The 25,832-nt window shown below is 43.1% G+C and overlaps 1 protein-coding gene across 4 annotated transcripts in view; it reads right to left on the minus strand.

Annotated features, from left to right (window-relative positions):
• Nucleotides 1-17,747, minus strand: part of LOC122751498 (zinc finger and SCAN domain-containing protein 20-like) — a 31,288-nt gene extending 13,541 nt beyond the window's left edge. For 2 of the 4 annotated variants that reach the window (XM_043998571.1, XM_043998568.1), the window contains exons 1-5: nt 16,410-17,019; nt 13,904-14,434; nt 9,810-10,008; nt 7,731-7,807; nt 7,285-7,402 (exon numbers count right to left, since the gene is read on the minus strand). In XM_043998571.1, the coding sequence (XP_043854506.1) occupies nt 7,285-7,402; nt 7,731-7,807; nt 9,810-10,008; nt 13,904-14,305 (796 nt within the window). In that variant the 5' untranslated portion in view covers nt 14,306-14,434; nt 16,410-17,019. Of the gene's footprint in view, nt 1-7,284; nt 7,403-7,730; nt 7,808-9,809; nt 10,009-13,903; nt 14,435-16,409; nt 17,020-17,677 lie in introns of those variants that run through there. The other 2 variants (XM_043998569.1, XM_043998570.1) reach the window with 2 other exon arrangements.
• Nucleotides 17,748-25,832: the final 8,085 nt, after the last annotated feature.

Genomic DNA, 25,832 nt, shown 5'->3' on the forward strand with positions numbered 1-25,832 from the left:
AATGGGGTCACAGAGTTGGACACAACTGAGCAAACACACACACACACACACACACACACACACACACACGTTCTGTTTTGTGTTCTAGTTATGTGCAAATGTGTCATGTCCCCATGGAGGCAGCTGGTGACAAAACAGAGAGAGTGCTGGGCCTGGAGTCAGAAGATCTCAGTTTAAATCCAGCTTCAGTCATTTAAAAGCCATGGAACCCTGGGCAAATCACTTTGTTGTCTCTGCTTCTGTTTCCTCAACTGTAAAAGGAGGTTAATAAGAACACCTACCTTTCACTGTGTTGTTCTAAGTCTCAAATGAGACACTCTATGAATGCTTATTTCCCTTGTAAATTCCTTGAAGGTGAGGACCTGGTCACACAGTTGGTGTTTAACAAATATTTGAATTGGATGCTCCTCCTCTTATGCCCTATAGTCAATAATATTGTGCTACTGAAGGAGAGCAGAGACAGAGATGACCTGAAAGCCAACCTAGTCACTCACACACACACACACACACACACACCTGAGAGAGGTTCTGAGCCCGCTGGGTTTAACTGTTCTTTGATTCTTAGAAGTCATACAACCCACCTGAACAAAATGCCATTTTAAATGCATTTTGTTCTGAGCTTCGTCTAAGAATTCTGTATTGTTCTAACATAAATGTGAATAGAGATCCAAAACTTCCCCAGGAAAGCAGTCATTATGGGAAAAATCAGTCCAGCCACTCACACTAGAAAAACAAAGTGGACAAAACATGCATGCTGCCTAGACTATTACACCTGGCTAGAGAGAGGCCCCACTCACAGTCCCCTGGCACGCCTCATTAGAATGTGACAGGAAAAACCTTCAAGTTAGTTGTAGGCATTTTTTTTAAAACACTCAAGTTTTTAAAATGAAAATTAGTCTTATTCATTCTTAGCTTTTGTTTGTTTGTTTGTCTGTGTTTTAACTACCCTAACTTTTTTTGAAGAGACACAGTGTGAACAAGTCCCTGAGTCAAGCAGGCCTGTGTTCAGGGTTGACCCTCTGAATGATCCTGGTTGTGTGACCCTGAGTACATCACTCCCGCTAGCTTTCTGAGACTAGAAGTTGTACAGAAGGAGTTGATCTGCATCAGAAGAGATCAAGATATGTGTGAAACGCTGGCATTAAACAGGTGCTTAATCAATGCTTGCTCTCTTCCTTTGTTCCCCGATGGAAGGAGTTTCCTCACCAGGAGTTCCTTACAATGATGAAACCACAGGCCTGAACAACACTTTTTTGAGGCCCCTTCTCTCTTTAAAAAGATTGTGGTTGTTCCTGGGCCAGACTGCAAGGGCCAAAGCCCAGGAAGAGTAAGAGAATCCAGCCTGGCAGGAGCAGGTACCTCATCTTGGCAGGCAAGTGACATGAAATAAGCAGCAATCCCAAGTGACACTCAGTAGCCCAGGGGTTTATTTAATGCTTAGCCAAGGGTGCAGCCAACATTGAAGGAAGGAAGCTGCCAGCAAGGATCAGACCTTAACAAGATTGAGAAAAAGAGCCTCTGGTCTGATCAGGAAACTTCTAAAAGGAAAATATTGTTAAGCCTGGTAATTTCTTCCATATAAGAGTTTCACAGATTCTTGATACAATCCCTTTACCAATCAATGTGGCCAGTGGCTCATAAGTAACTCAACTTGGGGGCAGCTAGGTGGCGCAGTGGATAAAGCACTGGCCCTGGATTCAGGAGTACCTGAGTTCAAATCTGGCCTCGGACACTTGACACTTACTAGCTGTGTGACCCTGGGCAAATCACTTAAGCCGCAATTGCCTCAATAAAAAAAAAAAAGAAAAAGAAAAAGAATTCTCAAAAAAAAAAAAATAAGTAACTCAACTTGGGCAGCTCTGTAGGGACTTTTCCATTATGGATGAACCATAGCATGGCTCTCCAGAGCACTCCTGGCACCTCCCTGTGCTCCTCCTAATTACCACTTGGTGCCCAGTCCATTTGTTCTTCTTACAGGGAAGCATGGAGAAAAGTCCTGGGAACCCCAACACCTGATACGAAAACCTTTAGTAAAGTTAAATTATGAATTGGTCCAAAAGCTAAATCTGCCTGTGAGTAGCACAAACCTCACATTAGATGAGGAGGAGGAGGATGGTGTTTATGGAACACTTTAAGGTGTGCAAAATACTTTATATATGTTAGCTTATATGATTCTCACAACAAATCCTGACATAAGTACTATTATTATCCCCATTTTACAAATGAAGAAACGGAGGCAGAGGTTAAGAGATTTACAGAACTAATGTCTGAGGCCAGATCTGAACTCAGGTCTTCTTGACTCCGGGCCCAGCATTCCATCCACTGCACCACCAAGTTGCCTAGGAAAATTAAGGTCAGGAAGGAGGAGGAGAAGGACATAGAATCTAGTCAGCTTCATTAATGAGGTGATCAAAAATAATCATGAGGCACTGGGAAGTAAAATTAGATTAGGACGCAGAAGGCTTAGAACTCACTGGAAAGGACCTTAAAGACCACCTAGCAGCCCAGTCCTCCTTATTCCAACATTAGTCTCAAGGTCAAATGGAAATGACTTTCAGATCATTCCTGCCTCTAGTCCAGGGCTTTTGACCATTTTTGTCCCGAGCCCCTTCAGCAATCGTGGTGAAACCTGTGGACTAACCCTTCTTGGAAAGTTTTAAAATGCATTAAATATATGGGATTTCAGAGGAAACATTATATTGGAGTGCAGTTATCAAAATACTTTTTTTAAAAACCAAGTTCACAGCCGTCAATGAGCATTTATAAAGCACATTCCATGTGCCCCTCTCTCTTCCTGGGACCCCAGGTTAAGAACCCTTCATCAAGTCCCTTCATTCAATTGGAATAACAGAGAGTAGAGCATTGGATTAGTGGAGATACAGATGAGGAGAGGTGAGACAAAATAACCTAAGATCCTCCTTACCCTCAAGAAATCCAGTTGAATATGGCCCAGTGACAACAAGAGACTACCAAACCAACCAATGAGAGACATTATTATAGTCAGTGATACATCAAGGTTTTACCAGGGGAGGGGGATGTCTGGGTGACAGATGGGCCCCTGGTAAAACAGAGAAGAAACAGACGTAGGCTCAGTGGAAAAGAGAATAAGCTGGTGTGAGGTCCTGACATGATGTGCAGGCAGAGAGGCATGTATGGAGCTCAAAAAGGCCAAAGCTAGAAAGAGAGACTTGGGCCATCAGTGAAGATGTGAGAATGGAATCTAGAGCAGGGTTTGAAAAAGTGCAGAGATAGAAAGTAGGGGGGGTTCTTAGGTGAGGGGTGGGCTAGACAGCCTCTTGGGACAGACTCTTGGAGGACAGTCACCTCAATAATGGGCAAGGAAGAAGAAAAAGAGCCGGTGAAAGTCAGAGAAGGGAGTTATTATAAGAGACCTCAGGCTGGCATCATTTAAACAAAGAAAGGTATTCACTTATTGGTTAATGCCACAATTGAGCAAGTATGCTCCTGGAATCTTAGATTTAGGAAGCATACTAATCTAATCTGGGGGTGATATGAAATATTATTAAAGGAATGGCTTGGATACCAAGGGCTCATCAAGAACAAGTCATTTCCTTTTTAGGGCAGGACTACATGACTGCTCATATTCCTGGATTTTTTTTCCCTGTATCACTGATCTTTTTTTTTATCAAAACCAGAGAATTTTGATAATTATTGATCCAGTAACCTGGTAATTTGAGGAAATGTGTGGTTTCCCAAAGGAAAGTGACAATGTCTCTCCAGATTTCCTTGTAGGAAAGAAGACAAGTGGGATGGACCAGTGGCCCCCAAACTTTCTTCACTAGCACACCCCAACTGTAAAAACTGTTTTGAGCACATACCCCCAATGTGTATATTTACTTACAAATCATATGTATTAGTATTATGTGAATAACTATGTATGTTTATAAAATGTACACAAAGATAGACATTTTAAAAGGAAGAGATAAAAGTGAAATAATATTTTGTTCTAGAATCAATAGGGAACCAATGGAGTTTACTAAGTAGAGAAGTAACATGATCAGACCTGAAATCAGTTCGGCAACTGTATGGAGAATAGATTGCAGAAGGCAAGAAGGGCAAAACTCAAATCAGAGAGATCAATTGGGAGGCTTTTGCAACAGTCCAGGTGAGAAGTGATAAGAACCTTCTCTACCATGCGGCCTGAGACCATGAGAAGGTAGGGAGACATGTGAGCAATCCTTTACTGGATATTATATTAATAAAATATTAATATGCTCACTGCCAAAACCAATATAGCAATAGTAATTAATTTTTTAAAACACAGTGGGTGTATTTTGTTACAAATAAGTATCATAGATGGTTATTTCAGGCAGAGTAGAACGTGACCCGTCTTTCCACAAACTGGTTGCTTGCATACCCTTTATTATTAGATCATTATCCCCCTAGGGTTAAGCCACGGTGCCCACTTTAGAGACCATAGGTGAATTCAGAGGTAGTTGAATAGCCAGAATTCTATTGAAAAATTACAAAAGGACACAGATAAGAAATGCATTGGATGAAAAGGTATGGAAAGAATGAAAGCTGTATCGATGGGCATTTCCACTTTGATCCCAGATCTACTCTAGCACTGAAGGAACTAAATTTTAAACCTTTTACTTGGATTCAAAAAACCAAGTGCACAAGCACTTGGAAGATATGGCTAGACAACAGTTCATATGAAAAAGATCTGGGGGCTTTCAGAGCCTGCAAATTTATTATTAGGTAATCATTGGTCCTGGCTGCCAGAAAAGCTAAAATGATATGAGGCTGCATTAGGTAGTAATCCCAATGTACTCTGCCCCCTTTTAGAAGTGACACTAACAAACTGGAGAGTATATAGAGCAGGCAACCAGATTGGTGGATTAAGTGGATGCCATGCCACTGGAGGGCTAATGGAAGCAGCACTATTTAGTGGAATTAACATCTATTTACCCTAAAGAAGAGAAGACTTAAGAAAGGGAGACCTAAACTCCCTTGTTCACACAGTCTTTAAGGATCTGAAGGGCTAACATGGGTAAGACAGGCTAGACTTGTTCTCCTTGGGCCTAGAGGGAAGAACCAAGAGAAATCAGTGAGGGTGGCAGGGAGGCTAACAATATTAAATATAGATAGACAGACAGACACACACACACACACATACATACATACATAAAGATAGACAGATAAAAAGGAAAGGAAGACAGACAGATGGAGATGCTAACAATTAGAGCCACCCAAAATTGGAGTGGGCTTCCTCGGGAGGCAACTAGTCTCCCCCATTAACAGAGACAGATGAGCATGTGACAGGGTTGTTCTACAAGGGATTCCTCTTCAGATCCAGGCTGGACAAGGTGACCTTTAATAGTCCTTACACTTCTGAAATGCTATGATTCGAGGGGCCAGCCTCCCCCCCCCCCCCCCCCCCCCCCGGCCAATCAAGTAATTCTGAGTAGTCAGACTACTGCTTAGAAATCCTCAAGGAAACGATCTACACACAGAGAAACTGTCTGTTAAGTGCCATGTCCATGGCCCCACAGTGGTCGCTGGAGCCCTGAATTTGAGGGTTCTCTCTGCACTTTCCAGGAGATCACACGCACGTGTGTGTGTGTGTGTGTGTGTGTGTGCATGCGTGCGTGTGTGTGTGTGTGTGCGCGCGCGCATGTGTGCACGCATAGATGTGAATCAGGGTAAATAAATTTTGTGATTTATAAGTGTTTAAAAAGTAGAATTCTGCCCCTCTTGTTGCTATGTCTTAAAGCCTCCATCCCTTAGAGAGATGTTTAATGACAGCCTTCTGACTCCCTCTGCCCTGTTCATTTGTCTATATCACACTGTCACCTCAAAGAATTTGAAGCATCCCATGGAGAAAATGCCAAAGAGCAGTGTAAGGGGGAGTTTTTTTGTTTTTTTTTTTTAGTGAGGCAATTGGGGTTAAGTGACTTGCCCAGGGTCACACAGCTAATAAAGTGTTAAGTGTCTGAGGCCAGATTTGAACTCAGGTAGTCCTGAATCCAGGGCCGGTGCTCTATCCGCTGCGCCACCTAGCTGCCCCAAGGGGGAGTTTTAAAAGATTCCCCCAGGTTTGTTAAGCTCCATATGGACAACCAATCTGTTAGGGCCAAATTTAATATGGGAAGAGTTCATTGGGAGGCTGAAAACAAAGGGGAACCACTAGGTCCCGAGCCTCCTCTCTTCACACTGCCCCCTCCCCACCTGCTTCTCCCAGACTAATAAGAAAAAAGATTTAAAAGCCTCTTTTCAATAAAAGCAAAAAAACAGGATTTATTGATGTGGAACAAAGAAAAGCAGATACGACCTGTAAACTCGCCCACCAGACTCAGCTGCTTCTCTATCCCCCTGTGCATCTCTCGCCTGCCACCATGAACTCTCCTCCCTCTCTCTGTCTCCTCCTCCCATCTCCTCGTCTCCTCGGGCACTCGCTCCCTCTGTCTCCTTGGTCGCTCCCTCCTCCTCTCTATAGCTCACCACTTGCCCTGTAGCCGCTGCCTGCACTTTCTCTCGTCTCTCCTTTACCTCCCCTCCTCAGTCGCTCACTCCCCCTCTCGTCTCCTTCCTCCTGTCTCTACCATCTCTTCCTCTACTCTACCCCCACTCCAGAATAAAAAACCCTTTTCTCACAGGAAAACTTGGGCCAACCACCCACACACCCCAAGATAATTCGTTGGCACCCCTAGGAGTGGGCCCCAAGGCCGGCTGGGGCACAGAGTGCGCCTGGGGCTTAAGTTTTTGTGCATATCCCCACTGGGCGGAGGGAGCCAGGCATAGTGCGCTTGAAGCTTTCTAATTTTAGCCAAAGATGAGTCCCCAAACCAATTCTTACATTCCCGCTTTGCTTCGACAAGAAACGGGGCGGGGAGGGGGGATGTTTCCTTGATGAAGCAGCAGAGAAGCACAAATAGCAAATTCTTATTAGTAAATTACAAAAGAAGCCATTGCTGTCTTTATAAAGAAAATGTAACCAACACCAATTTCCTTGAAACATATATGAAGACATGGTATACAACTGGAAATGATACAAATGATGGAAACTAGACTAGGCTACTATGAAGAAGGGTACTCAATGATGTAAATGTAAGCACACTCTCCCACCCATTAGAAGGCCTAGGGATGGGCAGTTTGCAACAATGTTAGATATGAACCTCTCCTGTGGAAGGAACATGGTAGGGTCACAGTCCTTACTACATAGGCATTGGACTCCACAGAATGTCCACCCAAAGAGTTATCAGAGAATGAAATGCACTAGAACCATATTAACTGTCAATTACAAGAAAAATCGGGGCTTACCCAGTGAAAGCTCATTTCCATAACTCTCTCTTGTGGCATTGGTGCATATGGCCTTCTGAGCAGGGTTCCCATGGCTTGTGGAGGAGTACAACGATGCATCCTCATCTGTTACCGACCCCTGAAATAACCCAAGGTGCCCCCAGTCAGGAGTTATAGATCATGGACAATCGCCCAGCCCAGCTAGAATAACAGGGAGAGCTAAAGTCCAAAGGAATGAATCCAAGACAAATAACTGAAGGAACATCAGATTTCTCAAGAATGGGGTTTGTGCCAAAAGAGGAAGACCACCAGAGGATGGGGAAACAAGGTAGTGATCAATAGCATAGGCAAGACTCTCTAGCACAGCCCCAGAAAGGAAAGAAAAGGTGTGGGGGAAGGAAGAGGACTGGGGCCCAATGTGAGGGTGGATCTGATCTCAAGAGAAGAAAGAGCAAATGGCAACTTACCTGGGACTCAGCTGCCATTTCCCAGTCACTGACACTACCCATCTTAGGCAAGGTAGGAACCCGGGGAGCAAGAACAGCTGAGGAGAAGAAGGAAGACGTTTAAGGCCCAGACATTTTCCCAAGTGCCCACGACTTAAGCATATTTGAAGCACACCGACCAACTCCTCTCAGAATCTGTTGCTGCCCCTATGTCTGGGGCCGGCAAAGGTTTGCCCTTGTGAAAGCATACTCCCATCTTGCTGGTGACTAACAAAGAGACCTCAGACAAATGCACACAGCAGTGAACACGAGCTTCCTGTTATATACTTTCACATGCAATTTGAGAACCAAAAAAAAAAGAAAAAGAAATAGAAGGAGAAAGGGAAAATCCTGACTCCGATATCCAATACAGAAATTAATTTGAGACAAAGCAACAGACATGATACTTATACTCCAGCTCAAGACCCAGAGTACACCAGTATCCAACTGCTCCACTGAGTGTTTACATCCATCAAAATGTCTACAGTGTTACGACCCACTATTATGGAGGTAAAATAGATAATTTTTATTACATTCCATTTAAAAAGTTTTGCACAAACAAAATCAATGCAACCAAGATTAGAAGGAAAGCAGAAAACTGGGGGTGTGGGGGGAATGTTTACAACAAGTTTCTCTGATAAAGGCCTAATTTCTCAAATATATGGAGAACTAAGTCAAATTTATAAGAACAAAAGACATTCCCCCAAATGATAAATGGTCAAAGGATATGAACAGGCAGTTTTCAGACGAAGAAATCAAAGCTATCTATAGTTATATGAAACAATACTCCAAATCCCTAGTGATTAGAGAAATGCAAATTAAAACAACTCTGAGGTACCACCTCACTTTTATCAGATTGACTAATATGATAGAAAAGGAAAATAGCAAATGTTGGAGGGGATGTGGGAAAAATAGGGACACCAATGCACTGTTGATGGAGTTGTAAATTGATCTAACCATTCTAGAAAACAATTTGGAACTCCACCCAAAGGGCTATAAAACTGTGTATAATCTTTGACCCAGAAATACCACTACTAAGCCTGTATCATTAAAAAAGAGGGGTGGGGGGAGAAGGACTTATTTGTATAAGCAACTCTTTTTGTGTTGACAAAGAACTGGAAGTTGAAGAGATGCCCATCAATTGGGAAATGGCTAAAAATGTTGCAGGATATGGTTGTGATGGAATCCTATTGTACTATAAGAAAAGATGAGCAGGCTACTTTCAGAAAAAACCTGGAAAGATTTACATGAACTCATGCAATGTGAAGTAAGCAGAACCAGGAAAACACTGCAAACAGTGAAAGCAATACTATAAGGATGATCAACTGTGAATGACAGCTATTCTCAGCAATACAAAGATCCAACACCAGAGAAAGAACTGATAGGAGTCTGAATGCAGATTGAAGCATACTTTTTTAATCTTTTTTTTTTTTGGTGGAGTAATGAGGGTTAAGTGACTTACCCAGGGTCACACAGCTAGCGAGTAAGTGTCAAGTGTCTGACCCCAGATTTGAACTCAGGTCCCCCTGAATCCAGGGCTGGTGCTTTATCCACTTCACCACCTAGCTGCCCCCTGTATCTTTATTTTTTGGGGGGGTGGGGGGGGTTGGTCTGTGTTTTCTTTGACAAAATGACTAATAAGGAAATATATATTGTACTGCTGCACATGCATAATCTATATCAAATTGCTTGCCTTCTCAGTGAAGGGGGAGGGGAGAGAGGAAAGGAGAGAATTTGGAACTCAAAATTTTAAAAAACAAATTTAAAAAATTTTTACATATAATTAGAAATTTTTTAATTTTAATATCTTATTTTTTCCAATTACATGGAAAAGAAATTTTTAATCTTTTTTTTTTTTTTTTACAATTTTGAGTTACAAATTCTCTTCCACCCTCCCTTTCTTCCCCCTTCATTGAGAAGGCAAGCAATTTGATAAAGGTTATAAATGTGCAGTCAGACACAACATAAAAAATACACTTAAAAAAAATGTCACCACCCCTTGCTGAGGTCCAGACCTCTTAGGCATAGCTCTCCTTTTCCCCACAATGCTGTGGTTCTCACCATTCTCTTTAAGACGCCGTGGCTCCTCCTTGAGTGTCTGATGATGCTCAGGCAGCCTTGGGCAGGAATTCTGTAGCAGCAGCTTTGGGGATTGTTCCTTAGACCGGCAGTCCTTGGGCTCTATCTCTGAATCCTTCGAGGCTCCCAAAGGCCTACACTCCTTTGAGGCTGCTTCCTGTTCATACGCATTGGCAGTAATCTGTGGGAAAACCTCCAATTATCATCACTCAACCAATCCCTGGTTTGGAGTATAACCCAGAGCAAGAACTGCTAATATCTTCAATTCGAGCCGGTGTTGGTGTACGCGGGACACGGCTAAATGTTCTAAGACAGTGTTTAAAAAAACAACCACCATCACAACAGGATTTTTATATTCACATGCCCAGCGCCCTCATCCTACAAGAGGAAACTCCAGCCTGAAGAGGTCACGGGACATACCCCAGGTCACCCCAAAGTTAAGCAGCTTACTCCAGGGCAAATTATATGCCAAGAATCTGGACACAGGTCCTGGCATTCAAATTCTGAGATTCTGTGAAATCCAATGGTCTTCTCACTCCACTGAATTTCTGTAATCTATCCCAACTCATTTCTTTCAACAATGCAGCCTTTGTTTAAGACGTCTCTACAATCATCCTTAGAAATTATCTCCAGAGGAACACCAACGAATCGGCCCCACAGTTTCACCTTCCCATAGGGCTTTACCCATCACACCGTGCTTTCCTCAGAACATGCTTGGAGGGCAGCAAGTAGAAACATATTCCTGTTTTACAGATGTGGACACGGACCTTCCCCAAGTCATCAGTTAGAGCCAAGACTCAAACTCAGATCTTCTGACTCAGGTCCTGTATTCACTCCACTATCTCATGCTGCCTCTGAGCCCAAACCACATTACCCCACGTGCTAATCAAAACTGACCCCAAATTGGAGCTAATTCCAAATACCCAATGCAAAGATTTGCCAACATAGAGGACATTGGGAAGGAGGTCCAGTGCTGTAGAAACTGTTAGATTTAGCATCAGAGAACTTGGGCTTCAGCCTCGCGCCTCCCTGTCTCCTACTACCTGTATGATGTTTGAAGTCCCTGAGTATCCCGAGTCCTAGGAGAAATCACTGAATTTCTCTAGGCCTCAGTTTACTTGTAAAATGAGGAGGCCGGTCTAGATGACCTCTAAGGACCCTTCTAACTCTAAGTCTATGGTGCTACATTTAAAAGAATGGACCACGGGTCATTCCAGAAGAGCAACTTCTGTGTTTTGAGGCGCAGCAGCCCCCCAAGAGGTCTGCTTTGAAGGAGGTGGTGCTCTTCTTGAAGTTCAAATTCTGCTAAGTTTCATTAACTTAGAGTCAAGATGATACACGGCCTTCCCTTGCCTGGTTCAACAAAACCTCACTCCTATCCCCTCCTCCAACCCTCCAGTACTACCATTCCCAAGTGGAGAGGACACCGGGGCCAGTATCAAGGCAAAGATAAAGAAAGAAAGTATTCACTGAGGGGGGAAGTGAGCAGAAGTTAATGACAAACTGGCTGTGGCAATGTCTATTCTCTCTGCCTGGAATTCTCATCATTCCATTCTTCCTACCCATTGAAATCCTATTCATCTTGTAAGACTCAGCTCAAAGGCTGTCTTCTCCAGGAAGCCTTACCTTTCCTTTCTCAGAGCCCAAACATACTTTGTGCTTCTGAGCTCCTTGGGTTCTCTTTGGTATCACAGCTACTTGTGTGTAATGTGAGAGAACACTTGAAGGAGGGCAGACTGGCTGTTTTCAAGTATTTTTGGAAGGATTGTCAAGAAGGGGCATTAGAGTTCTGGTGCCTGGCCTTGGCGAGAAGGAGGAACAGTGGCGGGATGCTCCAGCTCAGCAGACTTAGAAGAGAAAATGTCCTAATAGCGAGAGCTCTCCCATAGTGGGATGGCTGTCTCAAAAGGTAGTGAGTGGGTTTCCCTTCTTTGAAAGCTCTCAAGGAGGCCCTGGATAACCACTTGTTTGGCTGTGACAGAAATGATTCCTGTTGAGGGGCAGGTTGGCCAAAACCACCCCTGAAAGGAAGAAAGCTCTTCCACCTCAGAGATTCTGTGTTTGTGTTAATACAAGGAGAGGAAATGCTAATGGGGTCCAAGAAGGCTCCAAGACCAGGTTATTCCAAAGAGGTATAAGCATGAAAACTATGGAAACATATGGAAATCCTCAGTTCTACTGCTGGGCAAGGGGAAAGGTCAAAGGCATTCTGGTAGTCACTGGTAAAACAGGTAGCGCAATGGACATAATGCTAGACTTAAGAGTCGGGAGTTCAAATCCTGCCTCAGACCCTAAGCAAGTCACTTAATTTTTGTCTCAGTTCCCTCATCTGTAAAAATGGGGACAAAAATAATGCCTATCTCACATGGCTGTGGTGAGGCTTAAATGAGATAATATATACAAAATTCTTTGCACACCTTAAAAGCACTAAAGAAACGGTAGCTATTATTATTGAAAGCATGAACACCTGTTGGCAATTAGCAAAGGCTGATGACCATCAGGTGCAGCCAGTCAGAAAACAGTGGTCTAGCATGATCACCATGAGTGTGCCCCAGCACCATGAAGAATGTTGCTAATACTACTATGAATTAGTTGATTATAAAAACTTAAGAATGGGAGGGGTGAGAGCTCATTAATCCTACCGAGGTTCACTTCTCTTCTGAGGGACAGGTGAACTAGAACAATAAAGTATCTCTATCTAGACCCAGAGAGCTGCAGACATTCCTGGAGTGGATCTGTTGCAGATGATTCAAAGGAGAAACAAGTTTTTATCTGCCACATTTTGTATTGAGAGAGAGGGGGCTGAAATGACTAGCATCAGAACATTAATTCTTACCTAAGGGCCATACACACCTCCCCTTCCCCCCAGCTCTGAAGGGAACAGTATGTCCTGCAATGGGCAAGTTCTTTCAGATAATTTTAAAAGAGGGATCATTGTTAACACCCAGGCAACAAGTACGAAAGAGTAAAGCCCTTAGGGAACCCTGTGCCTTGTGGCAGGATAAAGCTTTTTGGCAATACCTGTTGGTAGGAAAGGGGAATTCCTCCAGGAAAGAGGAAATGAATGAGCGAGAGGGAACAACTAGCAGTACAACTCACTTAAGGACTTGGGCCTATAGGAATCACATGCCAAGAAGCAGAAATTGCCACTTCCTTCCCTTCTACACCTCATACGAAGTGGGAGTAGGTACTACATGATCTGGTCCTCTGCCCCTCAGAGCCCAATATTTCAATTCGCTATGTTTTCTAATCTGTGTAAATCCTATGACTGGGGTCTGAAGAAAGTCTTTTTATATCTTTCAAAGTCCCTAAAAGATTGCAGTTACCATCAGATTTGTGAGCAGACCACTTAAAGGCTGGCGTTTCCAAAATCAAATGCATTCCAGGAAACAGCCATAAAATGCATTTCTGAAGTTAGAATCCTATTTTTTCCCCATGGACTTCCATTGCAAAATTGGAATTTACTGGGAAATGTGTGCCCAGTGCTCTTAGTCTTCTCACTGAAGTTTCTCAGCTCTAAAAAAGGGAAAATTGTGGAAGATTATGGACTTGAGGAGGTAAAAATGTTGGTCAGCTGATGTGAACTATGAGCTAAGCAGTCAAGGCCATTAGAATCATAATGCTTTCTTAGTGTGGCCACCGAAGTGAAAAAAAAAAGCATATAAAACAAAGACTGGAAAGAGGGAGGCCAAGAAAACAGGAGAGGAAGGGCACGGAAGAGGTACACGTGGCAGGGAATGAGCCATTGTCCTTTAACCTGAGAAGCAGCAAGTGTTTGGTATAGAGGTTAGACACCTGCTCTCATAGAATGACCAGGGTTCAAAACCCTTCTCTGAGCAATACGAATTGTGTGACCCTGAGCAGACCCTTCCTCATTCTGCCACCTCGAACAACCCTCTAAAAATGCAGATTACTAAATATTTGCCAATCTGTATTAGCCAAAGGAGGCTCCTCACCTGGTCCTTCCTACAACAGTGAAATCAAAGACCTGGACCCCCACCTCCCCCAAAAAATTTGTTTTTGTTTTATCAGGTCGTTTATTGCATTTAACAAAGCCACCTCATTCCCCTCCTCACCTGCTGTCCTCGTCTCCTGGGATTTTCCTGCCAATCCTCCACCAAAGCCACAGCCTCCTCACCACTCTCTGGATGATGCTCTCGAACCCAGATTTGGATCTCCCTGGGTAAGATATTCAGGAACTGCTCCAGCACCAGCAGCTCCAGGATCTGCTCTTTCATACGCACCTCTGGCCTCAGCCACCGACAACAAAGCTCCCAGAGTTGGCTAAAAGCTTGGTGGGGTCCAGACACCTCCTGATACTGAAACTGCCGGAAGCGCTGACGGGAGAGCTCAAGATTGAGTTCATCTCCCCAGAGAGAAGACTCTTGTTTCCGGGAGGAATCCTCTTCTAGTTTCACTATGAGGAGCCCTTCCTGCTCCGCTGGAGACTGATCTGGGGACTCCAGGGTGGCGGCCATAGTAAAGTGTGCTGAGCGGCTCCAAATAGGATGGGCTCCAAACTAGGTGGACTTCCTACTCCCGGTCTCCTCCTTTACCTTAATTCCTTCAGGTGGGCACCTGTGAGAGGGGCTTCTCCCCCTCGGTTCCTAGGAACAGAGACACAAAGGATATGAGCAGAAAGACACAAACAGCTTTATTCTGCCCCCACCTAACCTGGCTTTAGAAGAATAAAAGGCTGTTATATAATCCCAGCTTTCCCTCAATGATGGTCAAAAAGCAGCTCCCATGTGCCTGCCTGCCAATCTTTTTCTCTCATCAGGAATGCTCTGCTTGTGGGGCCCCCTCACCCACAAACAGGAAGCTGAATCACAGTTGGACGCCAATGCCAGCAAAGGCAGTAGCAGGCCTCTTTGCAAAAGAGAGCAGAGCTAAGTCAAATGATTTGGATATGGGTCTGAAAACACAATTTATTCATGAGGAAGTCCAGTGTTTTCATCTATGCTATATACAGTAACAAAAGCTATCAGCAATACTCAGGTGAGGCAGAGTTGTCCAGGCTGAACACTGCCTTCCAAATCTCTGGGGGGAATTACACTACAGGATCAAATTTGTCCCATTTCTGAATCTACACAAGAACTGAGCTCAGATTGACATGGACCGGAGGAGTGCTTTTAGCATTTCTGACATTGACATTTTGACACTCTATGTCCAACAGTGGGCTATGTACTCGACAGGTACAGAAACAGAGCCAGCCAGTGACACTGCAGCAAAGGGACTCAGCGGGTATAGATTTTTCCAGTCTTAGGAAGCAGGGATCATTGTTGTTTGTCCTTAATTCTTGAAGAGGACCATCACATCAGGTGATGTCATGATTTGCAGTGAATTGAATTTAAGTGAGGGAGTGCTGTGCAAAGTCACCAGCCTCGTTCTCTCCTCCAGAGCCATCTGGGTCCAGTGGCAAAATATACATCAGGACGACAGAAGATGTCTCTGGACGTTTAAGGCAATTGGGGTTAAGTGACCTGTCCAAGGTCACATAGCTAGCATGTGTCTGAAGTGAGATTTGAACTCGGGTCTTCCCAACTTCAGAGCCAGTGCTCTATCCCCTGCACCACCTAGCTTCCCTTGAAAGCAGGGATCACAGATCTTATAGCAGATCTGGTGCATAAAAGTTCTTTACCCAAAGAGTAGGGCTAGTGATACTCTAAATTTGATAAGAGTATTACAATTTCAGTTATGAAGCAGAAATCACAGCTCTTTCATTACCAGAAAACCATCACAGCCTTTTCTTCCCCTTTCTCAGAAGAATTCTGATAGCAATGAAACAGTCAAATATAGTTAGCCAAACAGCTGCTCAACGCCATGTCCAAAGCTGTCCCAGTGCCATATAAATTCCAGATGTTATAGTCTACAGAAGTCTAGCCTGGAAAGAGTCCACTCCCACAAGTTCTCCCTCAGCTCAAAGTCTCTCTAGGAGTCTGTCAGTACTAAAACATTATTGGAGTTTGGTTACCTAACCCCAATACCTTCAAGAGTGACTTACTCTTGGGGCAGCGAGGTGGTGCAGTGGATAAAGCACTGGCCCTGGATTCAGGAGGACCTGAGTTCAAATCTGGCCTCAGACACTTGACATTAGCTGTGTGACCCTGGGCAAGTCACTTAACCCCAATTGCCTCACAAAAAAAAAAAAAAAAAGAGTGACTTACTCTTGAAGTGGCCTACTCAATTGTTCTATGGATTAAAGACAATCAAGTCTCAGTACAGACTACCTCTTTTCCCCATTCAGCTACTTGGCCATAAATGACAGGGATGCATTTCCCATGCCCAGACCCAAACCATGGGGATTGGCTGAACTCTAATCAACCTCACACATAATACAGCACAGCCGAGCAGCCTTTTGATTCCTTTAATAGGCACTCACCTACCCAGCAGATGTACACAATCCATATAGGATAAGGGAGAGAGAGAGAGAGAGACCTGAACACACTTATCCATATGCTATGTATCATTACCTAGAGTCCCTGCACTTCTTCAGAGAGTAAAAGAAAGGAACAAGCATTTAATTAGTGCCTACTATGTGCCAGGTACTCTGCTAAGCACTTTTCACAATTATTATCTTACCTGATCTTTTACATTGAGTCCCTAGGACTCCCATCACACTGCTGTTCCATGAGTCTATCTCTGTCTAAAACCTCTATATACCCTAAATGGCAAGGGTCGAAATTGTCTTCACATTAGCTCCTACTTTGCACAAGGTTCCTCTCCTCACCTCTGTCCCTCTATCTTCCCTTCTCATTCCTCTGTCTCCCTAGCTCCCTCCAACTCCCACTCTTCCTTAGCCCTTATACCCTCACCACTTTACTGCCCCCTCCTCTTTCTTTTGCCTGGATCTTACTACAGCCTTTGTCCCTGCTTTTCCCCCAATCATATGCTCTGATCTGTCTCTCTGGTCTCCTCTTCTTACCTCCTCTAACCCTCTCTCTTCCACTTGTATTTTGTTAAGCTTACCCTCCACCCTCCCTACTCATGGGTCGTTCTTCCCCCTTCACCCCTTCTATTCCATCCACACACACACTTTTTCCATCCTTTCCCTCCTCTTCCTATCTTTCATAGTTCCTCTCTTCCCCAGACCATCTATTTATTACCTGTCCCATTATCTCTGTCCTCTTCCCTCCTTCTCCCCCATCCCTCCTGAATATCTCGGTTCCTCCCCTTCCACCTTCCTCTTTCACCCTTCCACTCCCTGCCTCTTTACTCTCATCCCAAGGAGGTCAGGTCCTCCCTCTATCCCACCTCCCTAAGTCCCTTCCCTGACCCCTTCCCCCCCTGTCCTCCCCATTTCACAGACCTCCCCCTCCCACCATCGCGTCCCCCCACCTTCTGCCCCTCCTACTCTGCCCCAGAATGACAGGAGCCCCTGGGTCCCTCGTCCCTGAGTGTCCTTTCTGCCCCCTTCCCCTTCTCTGTCCTTCCCTCGTCTTCCCTCAGTATCTCACAGGCCTCCCTCCTAATCTCCCCTCCCCCAGGATGTCATGGCACCTCGGTCCCTCCTCTGTACCCCTCCCGCCTCCTTTCCCCCCACTCCAGCTTGCCAGTCTTTTCTAACCCTCTCCCACTCCTGGGTCCCCCCCCCCATCCCTGGACCTCCCCAGCTGTCACAACCCTTCTGCCCCTTCCTCATCCCCAACCCATCTCACAGCCCCTCCCCCTCCTCCCCAGGATGTCACGCCCCCCCCCCCTTTCCCCCTCCCCACGTCCTCTCCGCACCCCGGCCCAGGCACCCCTACCTCTGCCCTAGGCCCCCCGAGCGGAATGTCTCTGGCCCACTCCCCCCAACACACACCCCAGGATGGGCGCGAGCCTCCCCTCCCCCAGCAGCCCGCACTCACCTCCCCCCGGCCGCCCCCTTACCGCTTTGGTGGAGCCGACCGCCGGGCGGAAGTGACCATTGGGCTCTCGCCGGGCACGCTGGGAATTCGAGTCCCGAGGGGCGGGGCCGCCTCTGAGACTACACCTCCCAGAGGGACCTGCGCCGCAAGCCTGCGGGCGGCTCGCGCTGCCTGCCTTTCTTTCAGATTGACAGTTATCCTAGCCAATAAGTGAGGAAGCCACCGCTGAGGCCCTCCTTTAGGTGTGCCGGGGCGGGGTGGGGCGGGGCGCTAAGTGGTAGCACCACCCTCGAGACGTGGACTGGTGAAGGGTCTACCTTACTGTAGAGTCCGCCCTGGCCATGACAGGAACCTGATCCTCTACAACCATCACCAACCCCATGTGGGCCAAACCTCTCAAGAGACTCAGAAAGACTTTAAGAGAGACGATAAGGAAAAAAGACACAGAGACAGACACCAAGGAGAAACAGTGTCCAGAGATACCAAGGAACGGAGACACCAAAAACCGAGATGGAAAACACCGAGACACCTAAGACAGAGAACACAGAGACACCAAGACAGAGAACACAGAGACAACAAGGCAGAGAACAACACAAGTCAGAGAACACAGAGACACCAAGACAGAGATCACAGAGACATCAAGACAGAGAACACAGAGACACCTAAGACAGAGAACACAGAGATACCTAAGACAGAGATCACAGAGACACCAAGACAGAGAACAACAGACACCAAGACAGAGAACAACAGAGACACCAAGACAGAGAACACAGAGACACCGAGACAGAGAACAGAGACACCGAGACAGAGAACACAGAGACACCAAGACAGAGAACAGAGACACCAAGACAGAGAACACAGTGACACCAAGACAGAGAACACAGAGACACCTAAGACAGAACATAGAGACACCAAGGGACAGGACCTCAGAGAGACACACCAAGGAGAAAACAACACCACCAAGAAAGAGGCAGAGCCACAGAAAAACCAGGATCAGAGCCACCAAGCTAGAGACAAAGAAGGACAGAGAACTTTAGAGAGATATACCAAGAAACAGAGCCACAGAGTGCCCAGATATACCAAGGAGACAGAAAAGACAGACCTGACAAGACAGAGAATACAGTGACATCAAGGGATATAGTTACAGAAAAGCACCAAGAAACAGAGCCATGGAGATGTCCAAGACACAGAACATAAAGATACTGAGGGAAGAACCTCAGAGAGACACAACAAGGGACAGAGTCACAGCAAGAGAGACTCCAAAGATACAAAGGGACAGAGCCACCAAGACAGAACACAACACAACCAAGAGATGAAGCCTCAGAGAAACACACTAAGGGGCAGAGCCACTGAGACAGAGACAATGAAGGACAAAAAAACCTCAAAGAGATATACCAAGGAACAGAGTCACAAAGAAAAAGAGATCACAAAAACACCAAGGGACAGAACTACAAAAGGAAAGCAGAGACACCAAGGGACAAAGCCACAGAGAAAGAACACAGAAATTAAGAGGCAAAGCTACAGAAAGAAAAAAGGAACCAAGAGACAGAGCCATAGAGATGGACAAAGACATCAAAGGACAGAGAAACTAAGGGACAGAGCATCAGAAAGCACAGAGATCACAGTAATATTAACTTCATAAAGAAAGAAATCAGAATGGAGGAAAAAACGGGAAAGGGTAGCCTTAGGCAGGAGTAAAGAGGAATAACAACTCCTATCTTTTGTGATTGGTTTAATTTGGGGAGGGTGAGGTAAAAAGCTCTAAGCCCCAACTGGCAGTGCTTTAGGGACCACTGAACTTAGGAACATGTGCCCCTATCCTCATCACTTGGCAGATGTTGACTTTCCATCCTTCACACTTGCCAGCCAGCCAGGTCAGTAACTCACTTTAATGCTGATTGGCTGTATTCCAGATCCCTTAATGGTTAGACCATCTTCTCAAGAAAATGTGGTAGATAACTTCCATCCTCCTTCATAATGTATACTCTAACTGGCACCCTGCTCATCTGGGATGAAAGCACTTGCACTGAGCAGCAATAATAGATCTGCATTTCTTTCAAGGCTTTTGTGAAGAGATTTCTGACCACTCTGGCCCTCAATAATATCTTCCTTCTCAGGGGCAGCTAGGTGGCACAGTGGATAAGGCACCAGCCTTGGATTCAGGAGGACCCAAGTTCAAACCCAGCCTCAGACACTTACAAGCTGTGTGACCCTGGGCAAGTCACTTAACCCCATTGCCCTGCAAAAAACAAATAATATCTTCCTTCTCTGAACTACTGTGGTTCCTTCATGTTTCCTATGACCCCTAGCATACACTACCAGATGTTACTGGTTATGCTTTTTTGTGCATCTTTTCTAATATTTTTCTGCTGGTGCTCTATGACTTGTAATCATGGAACACTATAATCTCAGAAAAATCACAATTCTAAGTGACCTAAAAGATACATAATGAACTTAAATAGGCAATAGCATATTACCATCAATTAAGTAAATATGAGAAGCAGTATAGAGTTCATATTCATCATAGAAGTGGACCTAAAAGGGACTTGAGAAGTCTTCTAGTCTTCCTGACTCAAAGTCCAGTAGTCAATCCACTGTTCTACATAACCATCTAAAAAAACCAAACAAACAAACAAAACACAGATGATAGGAATATAAAAATATAGCTGGAAAGGACTTTAGAGATTAAGTCTCATTGTGTGTTGGAATCAGCTCCCATCAGATTCTGAGAGATTATACTACAAATCAAGTCTGTTACTTGTTTGGACTTAAGAAAGTGATGGAGAACATATTAATAATGCAGGTTAAACTTAAGTAAGTCCTATGTACCTGATGGGTACAGGCTATTAAATATTTACTAGCCCAGTTCCCCTAATTTTCTTAGTGAGGTATTTCAACAGGGATTCATTTCTTCTAGCTTCAGATGGAAATTTAAGAGGCAGTTGTGGTGGTTGTTATTTTTGCTGAGACTTGGGGGAGAAGAATAGGAAAGGCCCTTCTTTTTGCCCCTGAAACAATGCCACGTTATCCTGGTAGAGCACAGAAGCTCAAGGGTATAACAACAACAACAATAGTAATAATAATAATATCTAACATTTATACAGATCTTTAAAGTTAAAAATACATTAAAATATTAAAAATCTTGTTTACATTAAATACATTAAAAATATTTTAAAATACAGGATCAATGACTCAAATTCTAGGGACTTCATGCTTCAAAGCTACCTTGAAGCTGCCTCACTGTCTATGCTAACTAAGCAATAGCAACAGAGGTTTTATGTAGCTCTCCATAAGATGTCACATTATTTCCATAACAGCCATTGTACCATGAGGTAAGAAGTACACTAAAATTAGATTTTTTTAATTTGAAAGGAAAGAAATGTTGACAGTAAGTATACTGTACAAGTCACAAAGGCAGAACAGGAAATGGCATCATCTTTTAGTAGGGCTTGTACAGTGTCCATCATTGCTGGCATGCTACAGAATAACTGGGAGTGTAATTATAATGGAATCTTGGCTTTGTTCTTTCACTCTAAATAAGAGAAGTTACAGAATTCAACACTGTGAGAACAGAAAAAAAAAAAAAGGTGCCAGTTATATAGCTAGAATGGGGAGTAACTGGTGTCTGAAGAGATTTAAATGAAGGTCCTCAGCATATGGGAAAGATGTCCTACTTAGCATCTATTGGAAGACATGGGTGAGAGTAGTCTATGAATGAATGAATGAATGGATGGATGGAAGAATGTTACATGGTATGGTACATGGTACACAGTACACAGTACGTTACATAGTACATGGTACATGGTACACAGCACACAGTACATGGCACATTACATGTACATGGTTCATGGTACATGGTACATTTTCCTTTCCAGGTCCTTTGTATTTATGATAACCAAATCCTTTCTTTTTTTCTTGTCTTAGATTTCTTAAAAACATAAATGAGTATTTTATTTTATTTTATCTGAGCTTATTGATATTATATAATTGATAATATTGCCTGGAAATGCACATTACATGGTACATGTCTGTAAGGGGCTAAAATTCTAGCTAGTCTGTCTAAAATATTTAATGACAAGAGTTAGACTTTTAAGCATTTATTTTTATATATTTATTATTATTTATATATTTATTATTATTTATTTTTAAATATTTAATAGCAAGAGTTAGACTTTTAAGCATTTATTAAGGAGAATAAGGATTTGGTAAAGAGAAAGAGAAAGACCTAGATTCAGCTATGTATTAAAGGGAGAGTGCTTTTCTAGCTCCACTCTCCACCAGAGTCCTGACGAAAGAGAGCGAGAGAGCCAGCCTCACCCTTTCTTCCTCCCACAAGCAAATGTCACTTCCTGATGCCAAAGAAAAGTCACATGGCTTGCCCTCAGGTGCCTTCTCCTCATGGCAGAGCTTTCCTACAGTAAGTCTCCAGCAGGTGGCATCATTCCAATTGTTACATGGCATATAATATGTTACACAGTACACAGTATATTACATGCTACATGGTACACAGTACATAGTACACTGCACATGGCATGTTACATGGTTCATGGTACATTTTCCTTCCCAGGTCCTTTATGATAATCAAATCCTTTCTTTTTTTCTTGTCTTAGCTTTCTTAAAATGAGTATTTTATTTTATCTGACCTTATTGATATTATCTAATTGATAATATCACCTGGAAAGGCACATTACACAGTGTGTTACATGGTACACAGTACATGATACACAGAACATTGTATATAGTACATTACACGGTACACTTTGCATATTACACATTGCACAATATGTTACACAGTACATGTTACGGTACATGGTACACAGTACACAGTACACAGTACATTTTCCTTCCCAGGTCCCAAATCCTTACTTTCTTTTTTTCTTGTCTTAAAAACATAAATGAGTGTTCTATTTTATCTGAGCTTATTGATATCACCTAGAAAGGCGATTGATATTTACATGGTATATGTTACAGGTTACATTACATGGTACATGGTACATTTTCCTTCATGGGTCTTTATACTTATGATACCCAAATCCTTACTTTATTATCTTGTTTCATAGTCAGCTAGTATAAATCCAACTTGATGGATTAATTATTGTGTAATATCCTTCTTTGATGTCTCTGGTAATATTTTATTTATTATATTTTATATTAATGAATATTATCACTACTGAATATTAGTAATACTGGTCAATAATTGTCTTTCTCTGTTTAATCTCTTCCTGGTTTGGTTATTAGCATCATATTTATCATATATGTAAGGGCTAAAATTCTAGCTAGTCTATCTAAAATATCTGATGACTTTTAAGCATTTATTAAGGAGAATAAGAATTTGGTGAAGAGAGAGAGAAAGGCCTAGATTCATCTATCTATCTCAGGGAGCTACAGTTCTCCTGCTCCACTCTCCATGAGAGTCCTGGCTAAAGAGAATGAGAGAGCCAGCCTTGCCCCCTCTTCCTCCCGCAAGAAAATGTCACTTCCTGACGCCAAAGAAAAGCCACATGGCTTGCCCTCAGACACCTTCTCCTCATGGTGGAGCTTTCCTACAATAAGTCTCCAGCAGGTGGCGTCATTTCAATAGTTACAGTCCCCCCTTTGTTTCTTGAAGAAACAGTATGTTAATAACAATATAGAAAAGGGAAAAGGGGGAAAGTTTGTCCAGAGGGGCGGTCCCTCATAAACTGGCGCTTTGACACTGACCTGCAGAGGGAGGGCCTCTGCAGAGAATACATGTTACAAATGGTGTATATAATAACAGAAGGAAAAAAGAAAAACAACAAAATGAAACTGTTCATTTAAAGTCTTTGAGATCTTGTCTCCTTGGAGTGGTCATCAGGAAAAATTGGACTCTGCTCTGGACTCTGGTTGTCTCTGGACCCACTTCTTTAGCTGTTGAACTGCTGGAGTTTTACTAATCCTTAGCATAGCATTGTCAATGATCAAATCCAACAATGAAAGTTCTTAAAAACTGTCTAAAGGGAATTCAGAATCTTAGTTGTTACACATGAAACATATAATAAAACAAAAATTGAAACATTCTCTAAAACTTAATATTACTACAGTAATTTTTATCTTTGTTTCATCACCTTTTGTATCATCTGCTAATTATCCTGCCATTAATGAGAAATTAAAGAATCTGCTATAATTGGTAACAGATGTCAAGGCCAAATCCAACACTATTTATCATGACACCTGAGATAATTATGGGGGTTACCATAAAAGAACAGAGAAATGATGGGATATGAGCATTCCCATACTTGAGCCCACACATACCGCCCATGCAGTATGCCAGGCTTAAAATAGGTGGATGGGATACATGTCCATGCCACCAAACATATTGAAGGAAACTGAGTCAGACTTAATCAGATGCATGAGATTGAGACCTCCATGGCATTGGGCATATTGGAGAGGGAATAGAAGTCAGGTGTAGAATAAGATGGGTGGGATGAAAACTTCCAGCCATCTGTACAATATTGTGGGGAAAAAAAAAAACAAGAGAAACCAACCTCAACAACTCTGTTAACGGCTAAAATTCTAGCTAAACTGTCTAAAATATCTAATGAGTGGTCGCCAATAAATTATAAGCTTTAGCAAGAGTTAGACTTTTAAGCATTTATTAAGGAGAATAAGAATTTGGTAAAGAGAGAGAGAAAGGCCTAGATTTCTGTCTATTAAAGGGAGAGCACATTTTTAGCTCCCTTCTCCGCCAGCGTCCCCAGGAAAAAACAGGGAGACCGAGCGCCAGTCTCTTCCTTCCTCCTCCCACTAGCTCGCGTCACTTCCTGACTCCTGGTCTTGCCCTCAAAGACCTTCCCTTCATGGGCAGAACTCTTCTACAGTAAGTATCCAGCAGGTGGCGTTATTCCAATCGTTACAGTCCCCCCTGTTGTTCCTCAAGAAACAAAATGTTTCCTTGACGGAACAGTAAAAACAATATAATAACTATTGCTAACTAATAATATGTGAACAACAATATAGAAAAGGAAGAGAGGAAAGTTTTGTCCAGAGGGGCGATTTTTTTTTGTCCTCATGAACCGACGCTTTGACATTAGTCTTGCAAAGGGAGGGCCTCTGCAGAGAATACATGTTACAGATGGTGTATATTATAACAGAAAGAGAAAAAAAACAACAAAAACAACAAATCAAAACTGTTCATTTAAAGTCTCTGAAAGTCTTTTCTCAGATGTCCTCTAGGTGTAGTCGTAGAATGGAAGTCTCTTCAGGGGTTGATGTGTGGATGCTGGTAATCAGCCAGGAAAATTTCCTACAAAATTGAGCTTAACACAACTTTAAAATAGCTTCGTCAATAATCAAATCAAACAATGAAAGTTCTCAAAAACATGTCTAAGGGAATTCAGAATCTTAGTTGTTAACACGTGAAACATACAATAAAACAAAAATTGAACCATTCTTTAAAATTATATTATTATTATAGCCCCCCCTTATGGGGAGTAATTGAGAAGACAATTGCTGCGATATTAATTTTTTAAAAATAATTTTTATCTTTGTTTCATCACTTTTTGCATCATCTGCCTAATTATCCTCATGCCATTATGAGAAATAGAAAATCTAATATAATTGGTAACAGGTGTCAAGGCCAAATTCAACACTGTTATTTATCATGGCACCTGAGATAATTATGGGGGTTACCATAAAAGAACAGAGAAATGATGGGATATGAGCATTCCCACACTTGAGCAATATGTACTGCCCATACAGTATGCCAGGCTTAAAATAGGTGGATGGAATACATGTCCATGCCACCGAACATATTGGAGGAAACTGAGTCAGACTTAATCAGATGCATGGGATTGAGATGTCCATGGCATCAGGCATATAGGAGGGAGCATAGAAGCTAGGTGTAGAAGTGAGATGGGTGGGATCAATACTTCCAGCCATCTGTACAATATTGTGGGGAAAAAGAGAATAAAATATTAAACCAAGAGAATCCAACCTCAACATTTGTCAAAAGCCGTTCCCTCGGCCATACCTTGACTTCATGCATGTCTCCCCTCATGTGACAGTTCAGTGTCTGCTCTTGCATGTATTCCTCTTGTGATTGGATGGCATCTTGGCCAACTGGCATCTGATAACTCAGAATAAAGGCAATTAATGTCTTAAATGATAAGTTCCCATAATCCAAGTCTCATATGGA

Source organism: Dromiciops gliroides, chromosome 3, assembly GCF_019393635.1.
Source record: "Dromiciops gliroides isolate mDroGli1 chromosome 3, mDroGli1.pri, whole genome shotgun sequence".
NCBI classification, from domain to species: Eukaryota; Metazoa; Chordata; class Mammalia; order Microbiotheria; family Microbiotheriidae; genus Dromiciops; species Dromiciops gliroides.